The sequence below is a fragment of the Stegodyphus dumicola genome, chromosome 1 (genome assembly GCF_044657685.1).
Source record: "Stegodyphus dumicola isolate Sdum_Otavi_A_Nest chromosome 1, ASM4465768v1".
Classification (NCBI taxonomy): Eukaryota; Metazoa; Arthropoda; class Arachnida; order Araneae; family Eresidae; genus Stegodyphus; species Stegodyphus dumicola.
Genome location: NC_140768.1, coordinates 220,699,091 through 220,727,017, shown reverse-complemented (window position 1 = coordinate 220,727,017; position 27,927 = coordinate 220,699,091). Strand labels below are relative to the sequence as shown.

At 32.9% G+C, this 27,927-nt stretch overlaps 1 protein-coding gene across 3 annotated transcripts in view; it reads right to left on the bottom strand.

Moving 5' to 3' along the window:
* The window catches only part of LOC118199145 (polyamine-transporting ATPase 13A3-like), a 173,608-nt gene that overhangs the window by 71,082 nt on the left and 74,599 nt on the right, over nt 1-27,927 (bottom strand). For all 3 annotated transcript variants that reach the window (XM_085825867.1, XM_085825863.1, XM_085825856.1), the window contains 11 exons: nt 17,234-17,373; nt 16,295-16,439; nt 14,194-14,328; nt 14,023-14,089; nt 12,740-12,868; nt 9,250-9,408; nt 7,042-7,152; nt 6,897-6,943; nt 4,083-4,271; nt 1,693-1,754; nt 1,441-1,585 (listed from right to left, as the gene is read on the bottom strand). In XM_085825867.1, the coding sequence (XP_085681993.1) occupies nt 1,441-1,585; nt 1,693-1,754; nt 4,083-4,271; nt 6,897-6,943; nt 7,042-7,152; nt 9,250-9,408; nt 12,740-12,868; nt 14,023-14,089; nt 14,194-14,328; nt 16,295-16,439; nt 17,234-17,373 (1,329 nt within the window). The remainder of the gene's footprint in view (nt 1-1,440; nt 1,586-1,692; nt 1,755-4,082; nt 4,272-6,896; nt 6,944-7,041; nt 7,153-9,249; nt 9,409-12,739; nt 12,869-14,022; nt 14,090-14,193; nt 14,329-16,294; nt 16,440-17,233; nt 17,374-27,927) is intronic.

Below are 27,927 nucleotides of genomic sequence, written 5' to 3'. Positions count from 1 at the left end.
CTGAAACTCATATTGGATTCAGAGCATTCAAACAGCGTGGTAAAACTTTGTAGCTTTGAAAAAGCAGTGGTACAAGCGGTGGTACAAGCGAGATGAAGATTTCTTCCCTCAATAGTCTTCTCGTACACGAAGGCACAGCCTACGTGATCCTGGGACTTAGATCCATCTGTATACACTGTAACATAGTCATTGAAAGCCTGTCTATGTTCACAGAAAATCTGCTTGCACGACGACATCACTGGTGCTATCTTTAGCTAAGCTGGAAAATATGCTGAGAAGCTCAATGTGAGCATCTTTCCAAGGAGGTATTCCCAAATACTTTACTGCTTGAACTTTCACCTCTTCCAAGTCATAGACTAGCTCGCACAATATTCAAATCAGGTAGAAAGACGATGTTATTTTAAGGAAGGTTTCAGAGGGTAGATTCAGAGCGTGTTCTGCCTTTGAAGGCCACGTTGCTAATTTCTATTTTCCTGAAAGAAGTATTTCTCCTTCGTTGCGTTATTCTCGCTATTAGGCTTCTTACACCGACCTCTGGATCAGAGCCAACTTGCGCGTTACATAAAGTTAGCATTGTGTAGCATAAACTATTACTTAGTTAAGTCGAATTATTTATCTTAATCTTTATTTAAGCCATAATTGCTGGCTATATTTGTAACCCCTCCCCCCGAATGTCCCCGTATGTTAGCTTTTATTTGAGTTAAATAAAGGGTCATTTATGCAGTTTCTCTGTCTCTGTGGTAGTTACAATGTATAGTGATAATTCACTTTTCAGTCTTAAGACATTTCTTGCGTTTCATGTTTCCAAAGAATACGAAGCGTTATAAGTTTATTACAGAAAGGTTTTACTCTATTTTCTACTTTTTAATACTGACTTTAGAATTTCATTTTAAATATCACAGTGTAAACATTTGTGATCAGTAATGTAGGCAGAATATCGCAGAGGAACCATACATTACTTGCTAAATTTAATTTGAAAGAAATGTCATGTTAACCACTCAATTTCTGGTATCTTAATTTATGGTATTATATTTCTGGTATCTAGTATATACAGTATTACAGATATTCAGTATATCCGTACTGAAACATGCCTACTCCATACAAAGAAGATATATACGATTATATTGATTCATAGGAGGATGGGGGGTTGTGCTCTTATGATGATATATTTATTCATATTAGTTTTATTTAGGTTCATATTAGGTTTGAGATCTCCATGAGTAACATTAACGAGTTTATTCATGAATTTGAATTCCATACTTTAAATTATTAACTCCTTATGGGTTTGCATTCCAATAGGAGATTCGTGTTAGGATAACAGCCAAAATCCAAACCAAGAGCTTATGGACCGGTTTCGCTTTTAATGAATACATGACTTTTTTAAAGTAGTTGATAAGCACATAAACTCCTAATCAGCTATAAACGGGAATAATTTCTTACCCATCCAATAGCTTCAAAGATTTTGACATCTAAAGTATGGCCGAGAAGTTTACCATCCACTTTAGTTAAAGAATGACATGTAGCGAGGGCTTTCAGGAGAGAACTATTGGGAAGGTGTGTCAAGTGCTTTACAGCTCTTTCAAACCTTGTTAGACACGAAAATATTTAGTACACACGTACAGCTACAAAGCGCATTCTAAACAGAAAACAGATTTTGCAATTATAGAGAGAAATTTGTTTCTAATCACTTACCTTCCATCTTCAACTGGAACAACACCAGAAATATCCAAACTGTCTTCGGTAAGCGTTCCTGTCTGAGAAAGTACTTATTCAAACCTACGTTAATAAACCTTTATGGTACTGCTAACAGATTGTGATAACACTACCATTTAGTACTATATCATCAAACCATTTTCACAACGTTATGGTAAAAGCGAAATGCGTTGTTTAATGTTTACACGCTAATAATCTTTATGCTAGTTTTCTGGTTATATGTTAGAATATTTTTGCCGTAAAATAACTGTCTGGGCAAAGCCGATGCTAAACGTTTAGCAGATATTTTATGCTCTTATCACGTTACCTAGTATTAAATGTGCAAACTTGATAGTAACTTAGTTAATCAAATAATAATGTTACCAGAAATGTATATATGCTAGTGTATTAATTAATTTTTAATAATTTGAAATTTTTCAAAAATATATCTCGCAAATGAATTTTTTATCTCTAGTGTTTTACAGATATGAAACTTTTCTAATTGGATAACTAACTATTATTGAAATATTCATACTATCAGCATATCTATTTTTACGTTTATGATAAAACGATTGGATTTGATTACTTGGCTATGACAAAGCACACATGGACTAGCCGTCTAAGGGAAAGGAAGCCTTCGTTTAGAATTGTTTTAGGCGAGTCCGGTTCTTAATCACGATATCCATGGGGAAAAGTAGGGAAATTTCCACTGTTGGTGGGCAGCAAAATGAGGCTGTGTTACAATAGCAAAGCATGTGTTAAAAATATACTTAAGCACCCCATTGGAAACAATCTTACAACAAGAACCGCCCACGGACCAAACCACGGACATCTGGAATACCGGCCCAGCGTGCAGAACCACTACACCACGAAGGCAAGCGAGGAAGGCGGGAGAAATACCTTATAGTGTTTAAGTTTAGATCTAGAGAAGTCTCTTCTTTCTACACAAGTGTTTATTTGAAAGCAAGATTTTCTAAACATATCGCAGGAAATTCCATACAGAATTTTTTTCGCTCTCTTATTCTAAAATGTTTTTCAAAAGATTTGGCATAAAACGTTTTCAAGATAGCGTCGTGTTTAATTCCTTTGCTATAAGCATATAAGTAAGAGATAGTTCAAAATATAAAATAAATATATATACATACAATATATAACTAAAAATACAATCTCCATTTTAAATTTGTATAGTGAACAAATTAAAATAACAATTGGAAAGTAATTATATACCTTAATATTTTCATAGCAATGTATCGAATTTTACATCCAGATGATAAAATACCATTTTCAACAAATATTAGAATAAAATGTAATGCTAGGTGAAATTGGAACCTTTATTTTTACAAATTATTTTTAAAAAGAAAAGGATTTGCATCATTAAATACTTGGGAGTGTGTTTATGTGTAGCAAGTACAGCTTATGTTTTCAATAACAGAAAACGTTTTATTATATGAATTAACAATTAAGCTACAAATTAGTAATTTCAATATAAAAATTAATGATTATATATAAGTTAGTAGTTTTCATCCTAAAAGTCTTCATATTAATTAATTTACAGCTTTGATTCTATTTTACATATTTATTTAAAATTATAATATAATTAAATCTAGCTTGCAAGGATTTATTTTATTCTAACCAATTATTTTTAGTTTGACTTTCCTGTCCCTCCAGATTTCAGTTTCCTGTCGGAATGCAAATTTTGCATGTCGTAGATGCAAATTCTAAACGTGTTTCAGAAGCAGTATTTAAGCTGCGTTTCAGGAGTTCAAAAGGATTGTAGTAGCGGACTTTGTTCCGATGTTCATGCTGCGAGTTTAAGATTAGCTCTCTAGTTCGGTGTTCGACACCTTTCGGTTTATACTAATATTTTTCGGCTTGGCTTTGCTGTGTGCAGCCGATTTAGCGCTAGTTAACCTAAGATACCAGTCATTAGATATCTTAATTTACTAGCGATTTGTTACATTCTTATTTTTCTGTTCATTTACGTAGCCACAAGTGGTGGTAATTTGTGAGCGCGATGTGCGTGCATATGTTCATTTCAAAAACCTTCTTCTTCAGTTTACTTCCAAAAGATATAGCGAGAATTCGCTACTTCGTCTTCCACATAAGGTCAAAGATTGTATGTTACTAAAGAATTCCCAAAGATTGTATAAGCCTAGTGAGACAGAAATTACTTAATAACCATTGTTCACTCACAGTGTGTTATATAGCATATTTGAATTTGATATACAATATAAACTTATCTCATTGCTCATATTTTCAATTAATAATAATGTAAAAGCAACTATCCTTTATAAAATATTTATTATTCATCATTGCTTTACGGGCTTATATCATAACTGATGTAAGCCCGTAAAACAAAGCATAATAATAAACACAATGAATTTCGTCACCTTGTCAAAGCACACAACATCTAGCCCTCCGCAGAAATTGATGTAACGAGAATTAAGACAGTATATCCCGTGTTTCCGTAGCCTCCTCTGCGCATGCGCGTTGATGCTGGTGAGAACCGCTGGCAGAACGGGAGGTACAAGGAAAGTGACAACGTCGACAACGATGATGATGACATCTTTTGTGTAAGCCTATAAATAAAACGTTTGAATTAATCTTACAGTATTAACGCAACACAGGCACAAATAATAGGTTTTCGTTACCTCGTTCACCTTTATTTTACGGCAATGAAATTAAAATGGTGCATGTAACATCTATGAACACTTACGCCACACACTTCATGCAGTATTTCACGTTCAGAATCGAGAGTAATAAGTTCATGAAGATGATGAACTTTATAGAAATGCCTGACGAGAGATTCTTCTTAGTGCTAAAATACTAATTTCAGGTGAAACTATCCGATAGCTTTGCTATTCCATATGATGACGAAGCCAGAAGATTGTTCAGTTATTCTAAAACCTCGGTTACAATTCCTGGTCTTTTCATAGAAGATTAATTACTTCAATTTTGGCAACAGTAACAAGTTTTTGATCAAATCTTTTTTTCTTGAATCGACGAAAAAGTCGTAAAATTGCAATCGCACTTTTCAGTGCTCAATTTCACTAAGAATGCTTTACTATTCTTGGAAGTTCCTACTATTATAGATCCTACATTCCACGTTCTATGCTATCTACATTTATATGCCATCAACATATCTTACAACAGTACAGCTACGTTTGCTTCTTTACACACTCACCCCTTTACCCGGCTTTTATTTTGACAATCGTTGGTCATAGTCATATACTTCCGATTCCAATTCCAATTATTAACGCATCATTCTTTACATTTCATCTATTTTACATTACTGTAACTGAAACACTTGCATAAAAAGATTCCTTAAAATAAAGCCGCGTAATTTTATGTATCTCTCCTAACTACGTGAGAGTTCGTTGCAAATTCATAATAATACAAATTTTCAATGTTTACTCACTTTTCTTCTTTTTTAGTTTTATGCAGTGAAAATTCTGAAATTTACTACGTTTGGTATCAGACTTTTGTATCATTAAGACAAGTAAGTTAAATAAATTACAAAGCAAATTAAAGATAAGCAAATTACAACCAAGTTTAGACATATTCAATCTAAATCTAAATTTTTCAAGTAACCATTTACTTCTGTTCCTGAGCTTTATATTTGGAAAGAAATGTTGCGTCAAACCCCACTGTAATACGTAAACGCTTTCAGTAGCTTAGGATATAAATCGGTGCCACTCCAAAACTGCAACATTTAGTTTTATCCGTTTTCATATGATGCATTTTCTAAATTGCTTTCGAATTTCTTAATGATGCTTTTATATGTTTTCGATACCAAAATGAGAACGTTTTCTGAGATATAAAAAAAAAGAATTAAATGCCTAATATTCATAATTCGAATTTTCCAAACTGTCAGGAAAGTTTTTCTCGAAACAATGATATTATAAAAAGTGACTCTTTTGGCGTGCTATGCTTGATAGGTTACATTTACAGCAGATATGAAGTATTATATTTAGCAGATAGATTTTTGGGAGTGGTATCGTTGATATATTACATTTACAACAATTATAAAGTATCGTATTTGTCGGATTTTGTTATTTTATAGCAATTTATATGAAGGTGCATACTTTAAGTATGAAAAAAAAAGCAATCTAATGTTTCATTATCTTCTATTGAAAAGTTCAATAGAAGATAATGTTTCATTATCTTCTATTGAACTATCAATTTTATTTTAACTTCCCTTAGACTGTAAATTTATTTTAGAGTGCATATTCATATCTTTTATTATCTTGCATTCGAAGAGTTCAAAAAGACTACATTGGCTGGAGAATTTTGGAATTGTTTGTGTTAAAAGAATGAAGTAAGTTCTATGTATTCTTTTCGAAGTATTGTCAGAAATTGATGCAAATGTGAAATAGATATCAATTTAGGATATTTAGTAAATAAAACAGTTTGTGTTAAATTTCAAGTTCTCCATTCTTAAACCGCTGATTGCTATCGTACCGGTGATTAAATATATCGGTGATTAATTTAACCAGTGATTAATATATCAGGATTTTATTCGGTGATGAATATACCGGTGATTAAATATATCGGTGATTAATTTAATCAGTGATTAGTATATCAGGATTAAGCATTTTCTATCAACAAACATATATATGTATAGATCCTACATTCCACGTTCTATGCTATCTACATTTCTATGCATCAACATATTCTACGACAGTACAGCTAAGTTTGCTTCTTTACGCACTCAACCCTTTACCCGGCTTTTATTTTGACAATCGTTGGTCATAGTCATATATTTCCAATTACAAAAGTGCTTTAAAAGACTAAAATATTCTTGTTTTTGCAGTGTGAAATTAAAAAATAATAATTTTCGCCATATAACGATACATTCCCCCGTTTCTTGTTCTTATATTTGGAAAAAGTTTTATACTTGTTGTAAAAAATAAAATTATAAGAAGCTAGACTCCCGTACGACAAAAATTACCGGGATTTTTGATGTCATTGCTTTGAGGGATCAATTAATTTAGAATAATTACAGGAAATAATTTAAATTAAGTGCATCAAAAAATGCGTATAATTTAACAGGCCTTACAAAGAAGTCAAGTGGAGTCCACGTCAGACATTTTTAATAAAAAAAGAACTAAGATAAAATAAGAATAAAGGTCAAAAGACTTTTTATATATATGAATGACGCAAACTTAAAGTAGAAACAACGGCAAGTATCTCTAAATACTCACACCAAGATTAATCCATATGACTGCTGTATAGATCATAGGAGGTATACCTGGAAGTATAGAAAGTAGATCAGGATAACAAAGATGTATGGCATCTTATTTGCTAAGATTACAGAACTATGTGCAACTAATTATTTAAATCTCTTACCAAGGACGAAAAATATGATCATGCATTTAAATAAATCCGTGTAGAGTTTGAAATTCACGGGTTTGGGGAAAAGAATAGCTCTTACTAGTTCTCCTTTTGCAGTAGAGAAACCTAAAATAATAGGTAATATAATAATAAGATTTTACTTACAAATTATACCACTGAAAGTTATGTAGAGTGAAAAAACAATTTAATATTTCACTCAGTTTAGTTTAATTAAAATTTAATATGACATATTTTTTAGATTGAAAAGTAATAAATTAGAAACCTTGCGATTATAAAGTAGAGACTACGCGCACCTCTGAGCTTTGTATTTATAATGGGCTTCGATTAATCGGATAAATTGCAAAAGATATATTAACTTAAACTCACTTTATTTTAAGAATATAGAATTATATATACGAAAATATTTATGGTTATAGAAAAAAAAATTTCAATTTACACGGTTAACATTTCAAGAAAGCACAAAAATGAATTTTTGGCAAGCCTTCCGTCAGTATGTTGATATTTCCATTTAATTGAATTTAATTTTTAATTTTTGTTAATTAGGATATTAATTCTCTTGCGAATGTTAAATGGCGCTGTTTCTTAAAATGAGTAATTTTTTTAAAGTTTTTAATTTAGCCTACGATAAGACGAACAAAATTTTATCTTTAAATAAGTATTAAATGTTTTGAGAATATAGTAATTTTTTATATTCATAAAATAAAGCAAAATATGACTTTGGACTTATTTTTTTAACTATTAATGAATCAAATCATTATAAATAGAGTATTTTATGCACAAAATTTAAATTCAAAATCTTTCAAACATAAATATATCATAAATGGCTATGCACAGAAAAAAGACACTCTGAACAAAAGAAAATTGTACCTATTCCGTTCTACTGGGGCGACTCACGAAATTTAATTGCGTTTTTTATGTCTCAAAAGCGTGACTTTGTGTATCTATTAGATTTACTCATAACATTTTTGTTAATTCAATTTGGTATTTGTTTATTTTGAACTTAGTTGATTCATTCCTTCACAGTTCGAGATTTAGGTTTAATCCAAATAAAATTCGCACTTATTTTATAATTTATTTTAAAAATTTATACGCAATTTGTATAAATTTTTCGATAAAATATTTGAATTATAACCTATAAAGTTTTTACCATCATCTTAAAGTGGATGTATTTCTAGATATATCTGCAAAACATTAGAGTATTTTACTGAAAATTTCCTAAGATATAACTGAATTTATATACTGGCGTGTTTTGAAATTTGGCATCTTTGTTTAAAGCAATAATAACTCCAAATGCGATATTATAACTATCTTAAAATAGCAACCATGATTAAAAAATATAACATAAAGGAAATTATTTGAAAGAATGAACAATGCAACTTCTTCTCCTCTTTTTTTTTTTTTTTTTTTTTTTTTTTTTTTCCCCTCTTTCTTTTCCGCACGTACACAAAATTGAACGGAAAATTAAAGTAGGTTACGATGCATTAAGAATTTCCCCATTCTTGGCGCAACTGAAAGAAGTTCGTAAAGTTAAATTTTTGAATTTCTTGGTAAGTTTCTCATAAAATGTTAAAAGATTTAATATTTAGGCATAATTTGGGTGGTAGAATGTAAATGTGGAAAAGCTTGATATGTCATGTCAGAAAAAAGTCCGATTTTGTGTCAAAATGCCTACTGTAGAAAATTCTATGATAAAAATCTAATATATATATCCCAAGTCTCCGCTTTTGAGGTATGAAAAATGCAAGTTAAATTTCGTCAGTCGGCCAGAAGGAAGATATAGAACCGTCCCATTTCATTTTGTGCAGAGTGTACATTTACAAAGGTACAACTGTCATTTTAATAAAAAAACATAGGAACAGATAATTAGAAAATATAATAATATCATTATTCCAACGGTAAAAGATATTTTTTAATCTATCTAATAGGCAATGGTTATTGGTCTAAATCGTAATTGCTAACGTACTATTTTAATGGCTATTTCAGTAATATAGAGTACTGCAAACGATAAATATGTTATTCATGTTGTCGGGAAAAACATATTCCACCGAAAGCTACAATAATATATCCCATTTGATGCATGATTTCTCCACAATTACTGATGCACATACATTCTAAATAGAAATATTTAATTTTTATAATAACGAATGTTAAAGCACGGTGAGAAACCTGTTTCCAGGCAACTAATTACCCCCATTACCTTACCTGTTCTGTATACTATTGCTTTAACACCAGACCCATCAGCATTCCTGCTGTGAAGTATTTGAGTTCCACAGAATAACGTACTTCGCTTATTGCTGCTAGTGTCATATTTAGTATTGGAATCATTGGCGACAGGGACTTTGGTAATAGGAGTGCTTTCTCCTGCAAGAGATAATTTTTCATAAAGATATTTAAATAAAAATTCAGGGAGATATACAAAACTAATATGGATCACTTTTTAACGCATATTTATAATTGAAATTTAGTCATGTCTTAAATTTCCTTTAGATTCGAAAAGGCCACAATGAAACAAAAGTAGATCGTTTTGGAGATTAATGAAGCAGTGTTGGATTAAAAGAATTAGTTATTAAGATTTTATTTGACCCTGGCAAAACTGTTAATTGCTTACACCTCATTCTGATTTTGGTTGTAAAATTACTCAGTTGTAAAATGAACATTTTACTACCTTTTCGGTTTTTGTATGGGATTATAAAAAGAGTTAAGTTTTGCATTTTCAGAACTCTTTTCTACCAGTTTATTGATGAAACTCTTTTCATGTAATTTTATTTTATTTGGGAAACATTTTTAACTCAAAATTAATATATAGGATTAATGTTTACGAAAATAAATCTTGTAATCAATCTTGTTCCAATACCATATATATTGAGATCTATTAACAAGTTATAGTACGAGTATTATTCAACATTTGTACGTACGTAAAGAGTAAACAGTACTAAAATTGGCAAAATGTTTACCTATATTTTCATCACAACTTGGACATTTAAACCATACAATTTTTATATCAAAGCGCGTATTGCAATTATAAATTTACCTTTATTTACTGAAACTTATATATCACACTGAATATGCTTTGAATGCCTTTCGATCCAACATGCAAATCGTAAACTTTTGGTAGCTAACGAATGAATAGCCAGAGCTACACAATATCATAACTGAGTTTGTGGGTGGTGAATTATAAAGGAAATCTCCTGTTCTTCCATTCAGATTTGTTTCTGTCTACTCAAGTCAACTGGAAAATGGCTGGCAAACGGGTTCTCGTACACAATGATCTCACATCACTAGTTGATAGCGAAAGTGTGATCAGGCTGGAGGAAGCAAGGTGGCCAAATCGGAAAAATTGTTCGCCATTTAGGTTGGAGAGATGCCATTATTCGACGATGTGGTAGGAATGTTTGAACTCTTGTGATAAGGCACATTGTTGAGAAAGCAGTGATCTAGGAAGACGATAGAACATGAAGATGGAGCGATCGCCAAAGATGGGGCGATCAAAGTGGCTCTTGGAAAACTTGATTCGTAATAATCAATGATCCCAACGTAACCGAGACACCGGTAGCCTCAGCCACCATTGATAGACGATTTAAAGAAAGGCGGTCTGCGCTCACACGCGTTTTGCCGACTATTTCCACTGTGCACATCAAGAAGCGCGTTTTCAATGGTGCTGCGCTAGTCCGATCTGAAATCTCAGTGACTGAAGTAGAAATGTCTTCACTGCTGAATCCCACTTTGAGTTGAGCCACGATGACCGCTGAAGATGTCTCTAAAGAGTCCAGAAGAGTGGTAAGATACTAACTTGAGTGTCATCCGTCACACAGCCGGGCAGTTATAATCTGAGGCCCCATTTAATTTGAAAGTCGAAACCCTTTCTTTGCCACCAATTTACAGAGGTACATCGACGCTATTCTACACCCCGTTACGTTTATATTCCTTTTGAGACACATCTTGCTTATATTTCAACAGGATATTATCAGGTGACATAAGGCAATCATTTCTACTCATTATATTCACTTTCAGATTGCAAGTTCACTATCAAATACTTCTTTCACCAACTGGATTGCAAGATTTCTGCCTCCGCCCTCTATAGAAGCAGTTTGGGGTTTGATGAGCAGCCGCATTCGACCGTTTCAGGATGTCAATGCCCTAACTCGACAATTGGAAATTATTTTGCAAGAAATCTCGCAGAAGATCATACCCGATTCTACGACACTGCCAGCTAGTTAATAAATTGTATAAGAGCTAAGAGGTGGACTAATGTTTAATTAATATGTTTTAATTTAATTAATCTGGTCGTTTCATGTAGCTATATCTCTTGACCTTTTTTTTTAATCTTGAATGTATTTTGTGTCCGAAAAGTGTGTAAGGATAATTTATGTTAGTGTTTTGGATCTTTATTCTCATTTCTCCCGTCTGTCTTTCGATCAGAATACAAATTAGTTGGCAAGTATTTAGAGGTTTTTATATTGTAAGATAGAGCGTATTCTGCCTCTCGAGGCCAGGTTTCTAGGTGGCTAGATCAGATAATCTTCGGTCTTGCATTATAATTGCCGATACTAAATCTCCACACCGATTAGATAACGTACTCAACTTCGTGATCAATTGATCTGTGTAACTTTGGCTACTAGCTCTTGCATCAACTTACATTTGAACTGACTGTTATTTTAAGTTATCTCGCCATAAGTACTGGATGAGCTTTGCACCAGTCGTGGCTTCTGTTCTTCTTAGTTTTAAGCAAAGGGATCTTGTTACACTCTTTTCAAGTTTCAGTTGTTATTTTAGACTTGGCTATGATTCTTTTAACATCTACCAAGAGTTTGGTCACTATTGAAAGATTGCAAAACATAGCAAACTCTATTAGTACATGATTCGTTATTAAAAGTGTATTAATTAAATAGTTGTTTTAATTTCGTAAGTTGTAAATACATGTACTCAAATGTTAGAAAGTTAGTTTAGCTGTTCTAACTACTCATAAAACCATCAAAGAGCGAAGTCGTATAATTGTTAGTCGCACTGGAGATCTTCACAAAGCCTTTTGAACAATAATGATTTATAGGAGATTTGCATTTTTGAGGTCGTATTATCAATGCAAAAGTACCGATAAATATGAGTAATTCGAGAAATATTACAAAATTCAAAATCTGGAAACTAATATAAAATTACTTAAGTCTGTGAATTTATTTGTAATAAATTTTGAAACACTAAAATTTGAGCTTGAAAAAATATGTTGCATATGAGTAAAATTAAATATTATTAGCAAAATTAATTTTCTGGGGGTGAAAATTAGGATATTTGAATAGAAAGTTTCATTGACTGCACTTATAACAGTATATATTGAAGAACCAACAGTATGAATTGTTTGTTAATGCCATATACGCCTTATCGACATTTTAATATTAAAATGCTAAAACTGCATTGCAAAATCTTCATCTTTGCACAATAATTTATCATGAACAATTTCTATACAAACTAATGCAGTTGTAAAACTAATAAAATCTATTGAAACTTTAATTACTGAAAATTTTTATTCATAAACTGAAATGAGAAGATTAAATTTAGAAGTCGAAATTTCTAGATTGTAACACAATGAAGAAAACATTCATCGTTAAATTTAGAAGTTGAAATTTCTAGATTGTAATACAATGAAGAAAACATTCATCGTAAATTAGCAACTAAAATTTAATATTTTCAATTTACCAACCTGTAAGCATACTTTCATTCACGACACAATTCCCAGACAACAGTACAGCGTCACAGACCATGGTAAACTGCGCTTGCGGTAAAAGAATAACATCGCCTGGTACGAGATCGTCAGAAGGTTTCTGAACCTCTGAAAGATTAGTAATAATTTATTTTTACAAGTACATTTCAATGGCTTAATTATTAAGAAAGCAAAATAATGATGATCTACAAATTAAAACTTACAAAAGTATGGGGGTAGTTTTACTATATAGTTTTCTAGAAACTGGCATGATTTGATGATTTTCGATAAGAGGAAATAATTAACGCATTGGTCGCCATAGGGTCAATAGTGATCGACATCTGATTATTTCAGTAGCGGCGTGGGAGGTCACAGGTGACCGGCAAAGTAGACTGAACAATCGTTCAGCCCTGCCGCTCACAATCTCTGTGCATTTCCCCGTATAAAATGATCCTTCTGTATATTGCTGCGATTTGGCCTGAGAATATTATTTGAAAGAAACATATTTGTGAGAGACTGTGTATAAAAAATAACGCGTTAGGTATAAACGAGATTTCACTGACAGGAACTAGAAAATATCAAGATTACAATATAACAACCGTAATTATGGAACAAACAAACAAAACGTAAACCAAAAACGATGCATTTTATTAAAACATATTAAACAATGATGTGGCTTAGAAGGATATTGAGGGCAATATGTTGCCACTTTTCACTTCCCTGTACGAAGTTAAAAAAAAAAATTGTTGCAATTGCGAAAAATTTCGGGTATCATATTTCAACGAAAATATCCATTTTGACCTCTCTCGATTCCATTTGAACGATTATTTTACGCCACAACTGTACGTGCGGACAAAATAAAAGATTTTTTTTTTCCAAAACGGATTTAAAATGGATTCAGAAGCGATTTTTCGTGACATCTGTATGTAGAACGTTGAAATTTTGTATATCGGACTGCGAGAACATCTAGTTGTGCACCGCCCTTTTTGGTTGCAATCGCGGCACCAAATGTAAAAAATAAAGCCTAATGTCTCAAAAAGTTGTTCTTTCGAAATGCTTTGAATCTGTGATACGACCCTTAGACTGTTTCATACTCAAGTTAAGAAAAAGTAACAACAAATACTTTCTAAGAGAAAAATTTAAAGGTGTACTAGAGCTGTTGTTAAATGAATCAAATGTTTTTCTTTAATGGAAAAAATATTAAAATATTTATAAGTACAAATAACTCACGTTACAGTATGTTTAATGCACTTGCTTCAAAAAAAATTACTTTTAAAACTGACCTTTACCATCTCGCAGAACTGTAATCACGGCATCAGTGCGCACTGCATCTCTCAGAGCTTTGCTTTGCTAAGAGAAAATATTTTAATTGTTAATCCAAAAAAATGAATAATTAGTATATTAATAAAAACATATGATATATACTTTTTTTTACCTTTTCAGAACATATTTACCTTTCTCGTTTCCCATACTGTAGCTGTGATTGATATGATAGACAAAAGCACTATACATAATGCAAACTGATAGTAAACTTGAATCATCCATACGACGACGATGAACATTTGATAAATATAAAAAGGACTCCGAATCTGAAAATTGAATAGTTATATATATTTCGGAAACCAGAATGAATTTTATTTAACATAATTTAATAGATTAATTAATAAGTAACTAAAAACATGCGTATGATTTATTTTTTAATTTACATATCTATAGAAAATGAAAAATATCTTTCAGTATTAGTTATTTTATACAATAATAAAACGCATTCTTGCTTTCTTTTATTTAAATTGTCATTTCCTATATCACAAAACAAGTTTTTTTTTTTTTTTCAGTTATCTGGTGTTGAATTTCCAACCTAGTCTTACTTTTGAAGAGCATTAAAAAACTTCTCAAAAATGTCAAGTTAAAATTATTTTTACAAAACACTGCATACTTATACATTTTATAAATAATTTTATTAAAGACATATACTTCATTTCTTGTTTTATTAATTTAAGAAACTACCAGTTTCAGCTTTGTTTAAAAGGCGAATATCTCAGAACTTACGTATGCGCGAACTCTGTCACATAATAGCAGAATCATAGAAATGTATATAAATCCAAATTTCATATAACCATAGGATATAAGAACCATATAAATAATATAGAATACCAAAATCATATGCTTAGAAGTACCGGGTAACTTTAAAATTTCTAATTTAAAATGCAGTAAGCCCTTTCTAAGACTCCAGTCACGGCTCCAGACTATTTTGGTTTTCTGTGGAAGTGTCAGCCTTAGAGAACTAATAAAGGATATAGACGTTTATTTGTGTTTCCTGGAATATTGATCACTTTCATTACTTTAAAGGAAGTGATCGCGACAAGAGAATTCACTCTAAAATTATGTCAGTTTATAAAACCATGCAGAATGCTTTGAATAATTTTGCGATCATTAAGATGTTCAAATATCTTTGATTTCAATCACCAGCTCATTGTCGCGACATTTCGCTTTATTATTGTATGAAAAGTCAATATTAACCGTAACTTTGCTCTGCTCTACGTCAGCACAAATTGAGCCATACAATTTCAGCTTGAGCGAAAAGAAAATTTCAGTGTCATTTTCTCCATTGTTCAAATCAGTAAGACTTCAGAACTTAAATATTTTCTCCTATTTATGTATAAGATTTTATTGCTAATACTTTGGTTTGTAAATCATCGGGAAAAATTCTATGAACTGTAGAAGTGCGCCATATCTAGTATATATATTTTATCGCAAAAGAAACGTGAAATCATCAAGAAGAATGACGGCATGAAACATTAAATTGTGCTGCAAAACATTTATATAAATAACCTCCCGAAAATTGGCAACCGAATAATTAAATTAAGAGATTTGCGAAAATTTTACAGCCTAGATATTCATATAATATATCTAGCAGCTTCCACAAATAGAAAGATGCAATTCAAATAATTAATAACTTAAATGAGATATCAATGGAAATTTACACAAATTTCTTAAATTGCACTCACATTTAAAAATCAGTCAAATTCTAGCAAAATTATCGTCTGTCTTACAAGAATTAAAGAGATCCATTTAAATGGGCGATGAGATGTGTACTTGAATTACACTACGAATACAGGTTTTCTTTTTAATGCAATGTTTGTTGCCACGTAATATTGTAAAGCATAAGATATTTATTCCCATGAAGCTTGCTTATTCCAGTACTTTCATTTTTAATTCGAATTCTACTTTCACCATTTGGTTATTGAAAACAGGGACCTCTGGTAATCTCATCTTCTCAGATAAATTGGATGTGTTCTGTATATTATATTACGGCGTATAACGCGCTTTCGGTACAAAATATAAGATGGAAATTTACAGGTGAGCGTTATACTCCGGAATTAAAAATGATAAACTTGAAAATAGGAAATGAGTTTTACAAAAATTGGATTTCTATATGTATCTAAATGCCGTTTATTTAAAAGAAATGAAATACCTAATGAACTTAAAAAATTTTCACGTCTGTCGGAAAAAAAAAAAAAAAAGAAAAGAAAAGAAGAGGATTATATATATTACCTCTCTAAGTACCAATTTGCAAACAGGTTTCACTTTTATTTGTATAGAATTCTTGCCATAGAAGTGCAGTCTGAATAATGCTTCTGTTGTATTTAAACCTTCTCTGAGGGCATGTAAATGAGAACAGTTTCGAACATCTAGACCCCTGTTAAGGTGATAGTATAAGTGGTTATTTTAGAACTAATAAATATATTTAACTGTTATTTCATTTCGAAATAGCTTAAATTTCATACCATTAAATCTCATAACATTTTGTAAATGCACGAGCTAAATTAATTTTTATTAAACTAAAACATACAAAGTTACTTGATTAAATAATTATAAATTAAGTTATTATTTTTTGAAATTTTACTTAATTTGCACGGACCCAAGTTTCATAGATTTGGGAAAGTTAAAGCTTCAGTGACAAATGGAACCATTTTTCTTCTTATTGGAGTATGTGATTTTCAAATAAAAGAATAATTTCTTTATAATCCTACTTATTAATTACAGTTAATCTTTAGTTCTGCGCTTTCTTATTTTTAGATTCATGATATGATTGAAATTTATGTGCAGTATAATTTTTTCAAACTGCATTGATATAAACTCGAAATCTGGGTGACAGTGTTCTTATGTTTTTAGCAAATATTTTATATAATGATTACTATCCACCACAACATGAATATAATATCAAAAAAGTGGTAACACGGGCAAAATATGAATTTAATTCAAATTATATGACTGGTTATTTCAAAGGAAGTTGTATAAAATTATATAACTTACGTACTAATTACTTTAATTTGTTTCAATAAATGATTGAAGAACATTTGTGCGATATCTAATAAGAGGTGAAATCACTTTATGCGCATACAGTACATATCAGTAAAATATTTGGACGAAAGGAAGCAAAATCGATATTTATCTATAATTTAAATTACTTAGATTTAAAAAAGTACTTACACAACTCTAACAAACTTGGAATGTTGAGGATCCCATACGTATTTAATTCTTTTGTTGTAAAAATATGTATGCTGTTTTGACTTAAGTGATTTCTCAACAGGCCGTACAACGCGTTCCACGAACTGTTGATTGTATGAATCCTGTGAACAGAAAATAATGATATAGTGCATTTATACTACCATAATAACGTTAATTTAATGTAAATAATTGATTGCCTTTCGTATAACCTCCCCCAAAAGTTATTTCAAAATAAGAAATCATTTTTTCTTCCGAGAAGTTATGAACGAAAATGTACAGTATTAACTGAGCTTGCGAAAGGCTACAAAGCTAATTATTGGACTGCTCACTCAGAGTGCTATGTAATCCAATTACAGTATTAGTGAACAATTAGTCATTATGCAATTAAAATAAATCCTGAGATTTAAATATATTTTGCGTTTAGTAAAATTATTTTTAGTCCAAAGGATAAATTTACACAGAAGGGCTATTAATTTCGTTTTAGCATTTTTGCATCGTCCACTATAAAATTGCCATTAAATATTACAGCCCTTCATTATATTTAAAGAAATTAAATAATGAAGAATCTGCATAAATGTATGTATGTTTCTCGCATTGGGAAAAAAGACAACGGTAAATAGAGACATCAAATTCCGAATAACGTAGTCCTCTACTCGAATATGGGCATCTGGATTTGGAATTCGGAATTTGTTTTATAATCTATTTCATATTTTGTAAAACTTTAACAAATTTTTGATTAACACACTCAACGATTTCATAGCGAGCAATGGCAAAACTGTGCAGGATTTAAAAAAAAAAAAAAAAAAAAGAATCGGAAATTCTAAAGATATGCTCTTTTTAAATATTTTGTGATATTGCTGTTGAGTTAAATTTTATGGTTCAAGTGCGAAGAACATGATACTAATAAAAAAGGTAACACACAAAACGTTAAGAAAACGCCCTTGTGGGAGTAATATAAAATCTGAATATTTTCGGGTTTATATATGTATATATAATTTTTTCGAGTACATTAAACCTAAATCTGAGTAAAATGGGTTTAAGAGCTGAGTTTCAATGGCGTATTTTCTTTTTCTTCTTCCATCCTATTATAATTCGAAATTTTCATGGATTATTTATATTATTACAACAAACCATTTTGGGCCCACCAGCGGCCGAGCGGTAACATCGCTGAACACTGGTAGTTCGGTCTGAGGTTCGAATCCCGCGAACGGGCTGGCTGCATGGGTGTTTTCGTGGTTTTCCTCATGTGTAACATGTATACGAGCAAGTTTCCCTTAAAAAGTCCTCCACGAAGGCATCCCTCCCTTAAGGCAGATAGCCCTCGAGTGCTTTGCCGTAATCTAATAATAAAAATAAAATAAAATAAAAACAACAAACCATTTAACAAAAACAGTTAGAAGATTAAAAATTATTTATAAAAAAAGTTGAGTTGATTTAAAAATTAGTTTTGTGTAACATATTGCATTTATATTCTTTTCTAAAAAAGATTAAGTAAAATGATATTTGTTAGAGTTTTTATAATGCAAAAGTCTTTTTATTTAATTATCAAAAACTTCATACTCTTTTTTTAAACTTTAATACTGAGAAAAAACGGGCACAAATCTCAGGAAATTTGGAAAGGGAAGGCAGAGTCCTTTTCTTGACTTCCATGTGATGTAAACTCAAAAATTTTAAACTAATAAAAGATGTTAGAATTCATGTTTACAATATTTTTAACTCGTGTTTTTCTTCTTTTTTTACTTTGTTTGTTTCTTTAAGTTTATGACCAAAAAATCATACAAAAAGAAAACAGTTTACAATTTTCATTTGCTTTTGCATTATTATCCAATTTGAAACATAAACTAAGACGTAGATACAAATATTAATGTATGAATGGTAATAAGAACAGTTCATTTTCCATTATTTACTGGGAATGAGCTTTTGAACTAAGTATTTCTTTTCTGTCTGGTCTTTTCAGGTTTTAAAATTAAGGGGGCAAAAAGAAAAAAGAAAAAAAAAAAAGCAGTCTTAGTCTGGCGTAGATTTTTTAAAATAAAACTCTCGATTTCAAGAGTGATCACGCCAGTGGCATAGATAGATGGGGGCGAGGGGGGACATCAGTTCCCGGGTGCAGCATCCAAGTCCCTCTTTTCCAGGAGCAAAAATGGAAGGCTTATAAAACATTTTATTTCGAAAGCAACGGGCTGAGATAAGCTAAGCTAAACGGAGCGCCATACGTTAAGGAAAATAAGTAAATGTGAAAAACTATGATATTAGATATTCTGACATCTTAGTTTATCGTGTTTAATTTTTATTTTCATTGACAGATAGCTCTATGTTATCTATTTGTAAATTTTTGTCTAACACATTTTTACCCAACAGATGGGAGCAGTTGTATAGTGTATTCCAAATTCTCTTTTGTCACTCTTTTGGCCAATAGCTGGAGCCACATGTTCAGCTTTTAACAGCATTTTTCTCTGGCGAATTGTTTACCTCATAGCTCGAACAACTTAAACCTTGCCAACAGTTTAAAAATTGCTTCTATCCTCTCTTCACAGTTTACATCCCAAAATCATGAGAATAAAAGTTAAAATTTGTTTCGAAAGATAGGGCTCCGAGTTGAGGCACCTTGTCGTGTGCATGCTTTAATATACTAATGCCAAAATATAAATCATAAAAAGATTTAGTACTATTCGGTTTTGAGGGCCGTCAAAAATTGCCAAACTATTGTTAATGCCATTGCTGCCAAAAATAATTGCGGCAACCCTAACGCAAGAAAGGAAGTATAATGGTAAGTAACTATCTAAAGATTATTGTTTTAATTTAGATGAAAAGTTAATTTCATATAATACTTTTTTATCATTATAATTTATATAAAAAAGGCTAAACATGACTGAATGGAAGCATAAGAGTAAATAACTATTTCAGACAGTGGCGTAGCTAGGGAGGGGCAAGGGGGGACATCTGTCCCCATCCAAGGGGCGCCAAATTGATGCTACGAATTTTTTAATGAAAAGTTTTCCATTCTTGGCACACAGAAAGGAGCGCAAATTTTCAGTTGTCCCCGGGCGCTGGAAACTAGCTACGCCCCTGATTTCAGATCATTATTATAATTTATATAAAAATTGCTAAACATAACTGAATGGATGCCTACATCGCCATTTCGCTACCGAGTTATCGCTAAAGCATAATTTCATCTCGTTGGTTGTTCAAACATAATTTTCTATAATGAATGATACTTTTTCTTTGAAAAATTCTCGGTAAAGTGCAGAATCGCCCACTTATTTGTTTGCCGCTTTTTACAAGGGTAAAAACAATTGGATATTTGTCAATTTTCTTTTACTTTTTTAAGTGAAAATAGGTCGATTTGTACATAGATAAAGTCAAGGGTGTGCGCAGTGCCATTTTTGGGCAATTCTGGGATTTTTTTTTAAGTGAAAATAGGCGGATGTGCACATGGATACCGAGTATGTGCAATTCTTAAAAACGCGTCAAGCAGTGAGTGATTCTGCAGTTCACCTAAAATTCTATTGTAGACTTTTCGTCATTTGCAATTCCCAAATTGTTAAATCCATAGGATATCAAAAAAAGGATTTAAAATCAGAAAAGGATTTAAAAACTAAACTAGTATTTCAATGATGTCTTAAGAAATATAGAACTATATACTATAAACTTGAGCAATTTGAAATCAGCACGTACGTTGATTTGGTGCTTTGTTAAATGGCTGCGTTTGCTAGATTTGGCGCTTTTGCGCATACATTTTCGCTGCAATTTTTTTACGGTCCTCAAAACTGAATAGTACCAATGAGTCATATTGCAAAACTTTTTTATTCCTGAAGGAAAAAACTCCACTTCTAATCGTCCTAGAAATTGAGAAAATTTTATTCAAAATATAGATTAAAGAATAATTTTTTACTCTTAATTTTAAATTTTACTTATTCTCTATATTTCTCTTTGAACTTGATTTCTTAAGCTAAGCTTGCTTGTTTGTAAAGATCTCATATCCCGATGAGTAGAATTTGTTTTCTTTAATCGAATATAAGTAGAAGAAGCAGTTAAGAATTCTTGTTGTGAATGTTATGTGTCTTTAACTCAACTCTGAACTGTCTTTCTGAATCTTCAGTAAATTCACATTAATTAATTTGCAACTCTGAATAAATGTCGCTTCTAATTCTTTTGGTTATTATTTTGAAGGTACTAAATTTTATTACTTATTATTTAAATTCAGTTATTTGATACGTAATTAGAAAGAACTTGATTAATAGAAAGCTTTTAAACATGTGCTTTAAACTGGAATATAATAAATTTAATTATACATTTAATTGAAAACTTAATACTTGGCTTGCAGACATATGTCACAATTCAATCATTGAAATCAAGTTCGTTATATAAGGCTTTTATACGCAAATCTTCTTTAATTAAACTGAGTTTTTAATTTAGCATTTATTTATTTGTTGCATTGTTTTTATTTATTGCATTGTAAGGTCTCGTTTAGTTTTTAACCAGTTATTTTACGCTAATGAAATTTCCTATCCTGCTCATTTCCGCTTTCCTGCCAGAATGTTAATTTCTAGCACGCATGATATTCAAATGAGGTAAAAAGAAGAAAGAATTAAAAGGTAGGTTTTAAAGGGCAGAATTAGAGTGATTTCTGCCTGCTGAAGGAAAGGTTGCTAATTTTGTATCTTCTGAGTCAAGTATTCTGCGGCGTTGCGTTACTCTCGCCATTAGACTTGTCACTCTGACCCTTAGGTCAGAGCCAACTTGAATTGTGTGGCTGTTTGTCTAACTTAATTACTTAGTTAAGTTAAATTTAATAATATTTGATTTAAACCATAACCGTTGGCTATATTTGTAAGCACTAGCGGTGTCTTCTATTAACTTCTATTTTAGTTAAATAACGGATGCTTTACACCTTTTTCTTGTCTCTGTGATGCTTATAAGACACACCTGTGATTTACTTTTCAGTCTTTAAACCGTTTCGAATATTTTATGCTTCCAAAAAATGCGAAATATTATTAACATACAACTGTGAAATACATTCTTGATAATTTTTTGTAACTGATACTTTTCTATGTTAAAATAGAAGTCATTAGAATATCTTTGCTAGCAATTGAATTTTTCATTTGAAAAAGTAACAGAAAAAAATTAACTTTTCCACGGCTAACTATTAGCTAATAATACTTATTAACTCCATACTTAATTTTTATTTCCCTTTTTTAGAAACTCAAAGTAAGAATTTATTTGTAATTTTTTTTTTATGTTACAATTTTCTTTTCTTTTTATATTTAATGATACTTTAATCCATTACCATCTCATACACGTCATGATCCTAAGTAAAAAAAAATCAGTTTCATATTTTATAGTTAAAGAAAAATATATGCTTTATTCTGAAGAGTAAATAATGTCCGAACATCTAGAAACACTCTTCGATTAGGATAATCCTTGTTAGCACTATTAAAGAGACAGAGATGAAGAAAGGATAAAAACTGGATTTATTGAGCAAGGGATAGGTCTGAAGTAGTTATACATTAGTACAATATACAGCATTCTCTGTACGCAATACATTAAATTAGTTACACTTGGGTTCGTTCAAACGTCAAAGGCTCGTCTGTACAATTTGCTCCCGGATATCTAGTATACTCACATATGTTGCGAGATGGTTATTACAAACCGGCATGTTCCACACGTACTGGATTGCAGAAGAGGCTGAAGATAGGCCAAGTCAAGGTAAGATTATTTCATTCGCTGGGGTAAAAAGAAAAGGAAAGACGCTATCTAATAGTTACTGTTTAACACTGATTTAATGCTGCGCTGTAGAATTTGCTTCCAGATAGCTTAGCAAACTCAAGTAGCCAGATGGCTGTTACCGGCCGTCATGTTCCATACGTATTGGAAGGTGGAAAAGGCTAAAGATAGGACAGACCAAGACAGAGTTATTACACTTGTTGAGGTTACAAAAAAAGGGGGGGACAGACTCTGACCAGTTTCTCTTCACCACAAACTTAATGAATTATAGACCCCAACTCTAGATTTTTCCAAACATTCATTTATTTACTATTATGGGAAATCTTTTACCTTTTTCTGGAGGCAAATTCTTTAACTTGCATTTTAAATACTTATTTATTTATACAAATGCCAGGCATTTGGCCACTAAGCCATTAGTCTTGATCTTGCTTCCCAATACGTAAAACAATATAGAATATAAAGACAATAGTGCAATACATTCGTCGATATGATCCTTATCCATGGACTAGTTGCTGTCACCAAGGGTTTACGAATTGCCACTCTGCCATAAATGTTCGCAGAATGAAGTTCCCTTTTGACAGATTTTGTTGAAACAGGGTCTTGGAGATGACTGTTCATTTCAGATGTTACCTCGGATAACAATTGCTTGTGCTTTTGGGCTACTATGCGCTTCAAGACCTGTCTATCCCTATCAGCCAGCTTTGACTTTCGGCCACTGTTGTGCTTTGAATACATCGTCTTACCCTCTTTCGTGTAGAGAAACCCCTCAACCTTCTGAGGAGACGCACGCGTTTTTTTATCGCTCCGCTTCTTGCCTGCTCATCTTACGGAAATATTGTGCTAAAGCATACAAATTTCGCATTATCGTTAAGAGGAAGATCTAAGGATTACAAAGATACCAGATTTGTGATAGAGAGTTTGATAGAAAATGATTTATGAATTTTCAGATTGTTCAAAACTCTGAAATGGCAAAAGTATTGTAATTACGCAAGCTACAACTTTCCACCGTTCTATATGAGCCGCCGCTCATTGGATCTTGAAGTAACTTTTACCATCGGATGTGTAAGCTTTCCAGGAGCATTTTAAGACCAAGCTCAAGTTGTTCTATTAATTAGGGAATTTAATATTATTAAATTTGTGATTTTACACACGGTGTGGAATGCGATTGTGAACTCTGACCTTGAGCAAAAGGCCGTTGCACTCGTCTCCCCCTCCCCAACGGAATTCGCTACGGAGTGACCGCAAAGAATGCTTCAAAAATAGAGAAGTGGGCGTTTTTATACACAGTGTTAATAGTAGAACTAATTAGTGTACCAAGAGAGGGTTAGCATCTTTGATCTCTGCTCATCGAGACGGATCCAAGTTTCTTTATCTGATGAAATTCTGACTAGTGGTTCGCAAATTACGACAAGGCTTAATTATTCATCTTAGTGTGTTACATCAGTTCTCACAGCGTAGTGTGTATCATGGTGAGTGTGTTGACATCAGTTCTTACAGTGTAGTGCTCATTAGTGCGTTATAGTGATCTGTTCTAATTGTGTTGTGCCTTCGCTTTTGGATTACCTAATTCAACAGATGAAATACATAGAAGATAAACGACCAAGGATTTCCCAGCTGAAAAGAGCAATCCACATAGCAGTGTGACGTAGCAGTACGAATCAGGAACTTAAGACTCAGAATTTGGAAAAGTCCGCCGGATTGTACGTTTTCTATAACTTTTCTCGCTAGTTCTTTAAACTTCGGTTTTCTCAGCTGAAACCAACAATTAACGTAGTAGTGTGAGCTAATTAGTGATACAATGATAGTGTTGTGCGAATACAGTGTTCTACAGCGTGTGTGTGTAGTACTCAGCACTATTAGTGCTTAATAAATATTATTGTGTTTACTTCATAGAGAACAAAGGAAGCGCAGAAGAAGCCCTGCATTCAAGGTAGGATTGTTTTAATTATCCGGTAAACAAAATATCCGATAATCCTACGAGCAATAATTAAGATTGCATTACATTTACACAATAGCAGTCACCTAAATAGCATCAAGGTAATAATAGCTGTTTAAAACTTATGATTTTGTGCGTTCAATTAGGAGCTGGTAAATTAGCTGCGTATTCATTCCTTAATCCTGTATACCACCCTCCTAAATATTAGCAGTTTTGCAAGGATTCGTTTCAGTGATCGTATCTTATATATTTTCCTGTTTTATACATTTAACTATACTTATATTTGTGAGTGTTTATATATCAGTAAGTTCTAGTATCTGGTGTAATATATTTCTAGCTTAAAAAAAAATAATAATAATAATTAATTAATTAAGTTTTTTCCCTTAATGTGCGTTGTATAATTATATAATTATGGCTTACAATAATTTAACTAATTAAGTATTTATGCTGATATTTTGTGTTATATACTTCTAGCTAATAATAATAATTTAATTGATTTAGTTTTTATACAGAGAATAGTTTCAGCGCTTGTATTCTGTGTGATATCATGTTCTATACCTTTATTATACGGCTCATAGACTTTTAATTGATCTTTACTAATTAAGAAGTGTACAGCTCTACTGCTACTGTTTTAATTGAGCAGTGTGTTACCTGTCATATTTGATTGAGCAGAGTATTACTTGTCACTTTCCCAGATTGAGCAGAGTATTCCCACTATCCTGATTGAGCAGTGTATGACCAGTGCTTATGTATACTCATACAACTTACATACAACTTATCTAGCGGAATTTCTGCACTGGTAAATACACCAAAATACCCCTTGATTACTATACTCAACTTCATCATCACCCATATTCCTTCCAGCACAAACAAGCACTATGCCTGATGCAGAAGCGTCAGTGCGCCTTTGCAAATTCGACGCAGCAACAATCGTAGTAACTGAAAGTCTTAATTACGAACAAAAGATTAATACACTCTACGAGAAAGCCAAAGACATTGGCACCAGTACAAAAAGTAACAAGTACCTGTTACCGACAGAGCAAAGAAAGAAACTATTGGCCATTTTAGAGGCCTTCCGGACTCTAGCCACCAGAGGACCTGCTGCCACTCCACCTCCAGCTAAAACCAACACAGGTGTTAATACTGATTCAGGACTCTCCTACTCTCCACCTCAATAACAATACACCCAGCAGCAGCTCCGGTTATCGAGCGTTCCTACGCGCAAGTGGCATCACATTCTACGAAACACACACTTCTTATTTACCCAAAAGAAGACTCGAACGCCACAAGGAAAGTACTAAAGGAACACCTGAACTCCAAATTCCCTCTCCCATCACTAGGTGTAAAAATACACTCAGAAATATCCAGAAGGAGGGGATTGCTGTTGACTGCGCCACCAAAGAGGATCTCACCCACCTCACAAAGACACTAGAAAGCACGCAAGGCAAACAATTTGCCAAAACAAAACTGCCAGCAGTCATACTACCTAGAGTTGCAATCCACGACGTAAAACTAGACGTCACCAAGGAGGACATTGAACGGGCACTAGACTCTGAATACAACCTTACCAGCAGCACTACAAAAGTCTTATACCGGCTAAAAGATAAAGCAAATGGCGTCAAATGGGTGCTGGAATGTCAGCCATCAGCCTTCCACCGCATCATGCAATACCTCAGATTGTATCTTGGCTGGAGAGTGCACCGAATTGCTGAATTCTTCAACACCAGACGATGCTTCCAGTGCCAGGAATTCGGGCACACGCAGCAAGACTGCAAGAACAAAGTCTACTGTGCGTACTGCTCCGGAAGCCACAACGTCAAGAACTGCAAATCCGGGATGGTCACCTGCATCAACTGTGCAGACTATAACTACAGAAGTAATAACAAAATATCCTGCGCCCACCCCGCCTATGACATCTCCTGTCCCACCTACAGCAGATACGTTGAAAGAATCAAACGCAGCACAACCTATGAGTAATAGCACTGCGGACATCCATCAATCTATGCCTACAGACCACAACAACCAAGTAACATTTAGCCCCATAAAATGCGTGCAGATTAATCTACAAAGAGCGCAGGCAGCGACATCTCAAGCAGTCACTCATGCAACATCCCACGATGCAGATCTACTCCTGATACAGGAACCTTATTGTAGAGTGGGTCAAGTAGCAAGCCTTCCCATATCGTGGAAAGTCTATCAGCGTAAAGCAGAAACTAACGAACAATCCCCCAGAGCCGCAATAGCATGCACCAACCCATCCTGGTCTCCAATAGTCATCAAGCAAGAACGAGACTTCGTTGCCATCTTACTAGCATTCAATAACGCACAGTACATAATAGCTTCAATTTACTCTTCCCCAACGGACAATATCACTGGCACCACCTCATACATTCTTGACACCATACAACGATGCCCTTCAACCCCTCTGCTTCTTAGTGGTGATTTTAATGCGCATAACACCATATGGGGATATGCAGATACTACGACGAAGGGACAGGAGCTTGAGGACTTTCTGGCAGCCAATAACATTCATCTATTAAATACACCCGATTGCCCACCTACATTTGATAATACCTATCATGTGGGCTGGCCAGATCTCACCCTCTGTTCAAGCAGCATCGCAAACCTAGTTCAAGACTGGACTGTGGTCGATGATGAGAGCTGCTCCGATCACAAGTACCTTCACTTTCTCATAAACTGTGACACGAAAATCACAGTCCTACGTAGGTACAGGCTTCCAGGCAACAAGATCCGCTCCCTCAGTCGCTCCTTCACACGCATCTTAAGCAATGAGGAAAACAACCTTGCGCTTCACAACAGCCCAGAAGGCATGGAGATTTTCACAGCCCGACTACTTGAAAACCTTAAAGCAGCCTGTAGTGAACTACTCCCCACACGCGCAGCGAAGAAAATACAAGGAGTTAAGTGGTGGACGAAAGAGCTCAGACAACAACGGCAAAAATGCAGAGCTATCAGACGCCAATGAAGTTCCACCACCAATGAAGACAGGAAA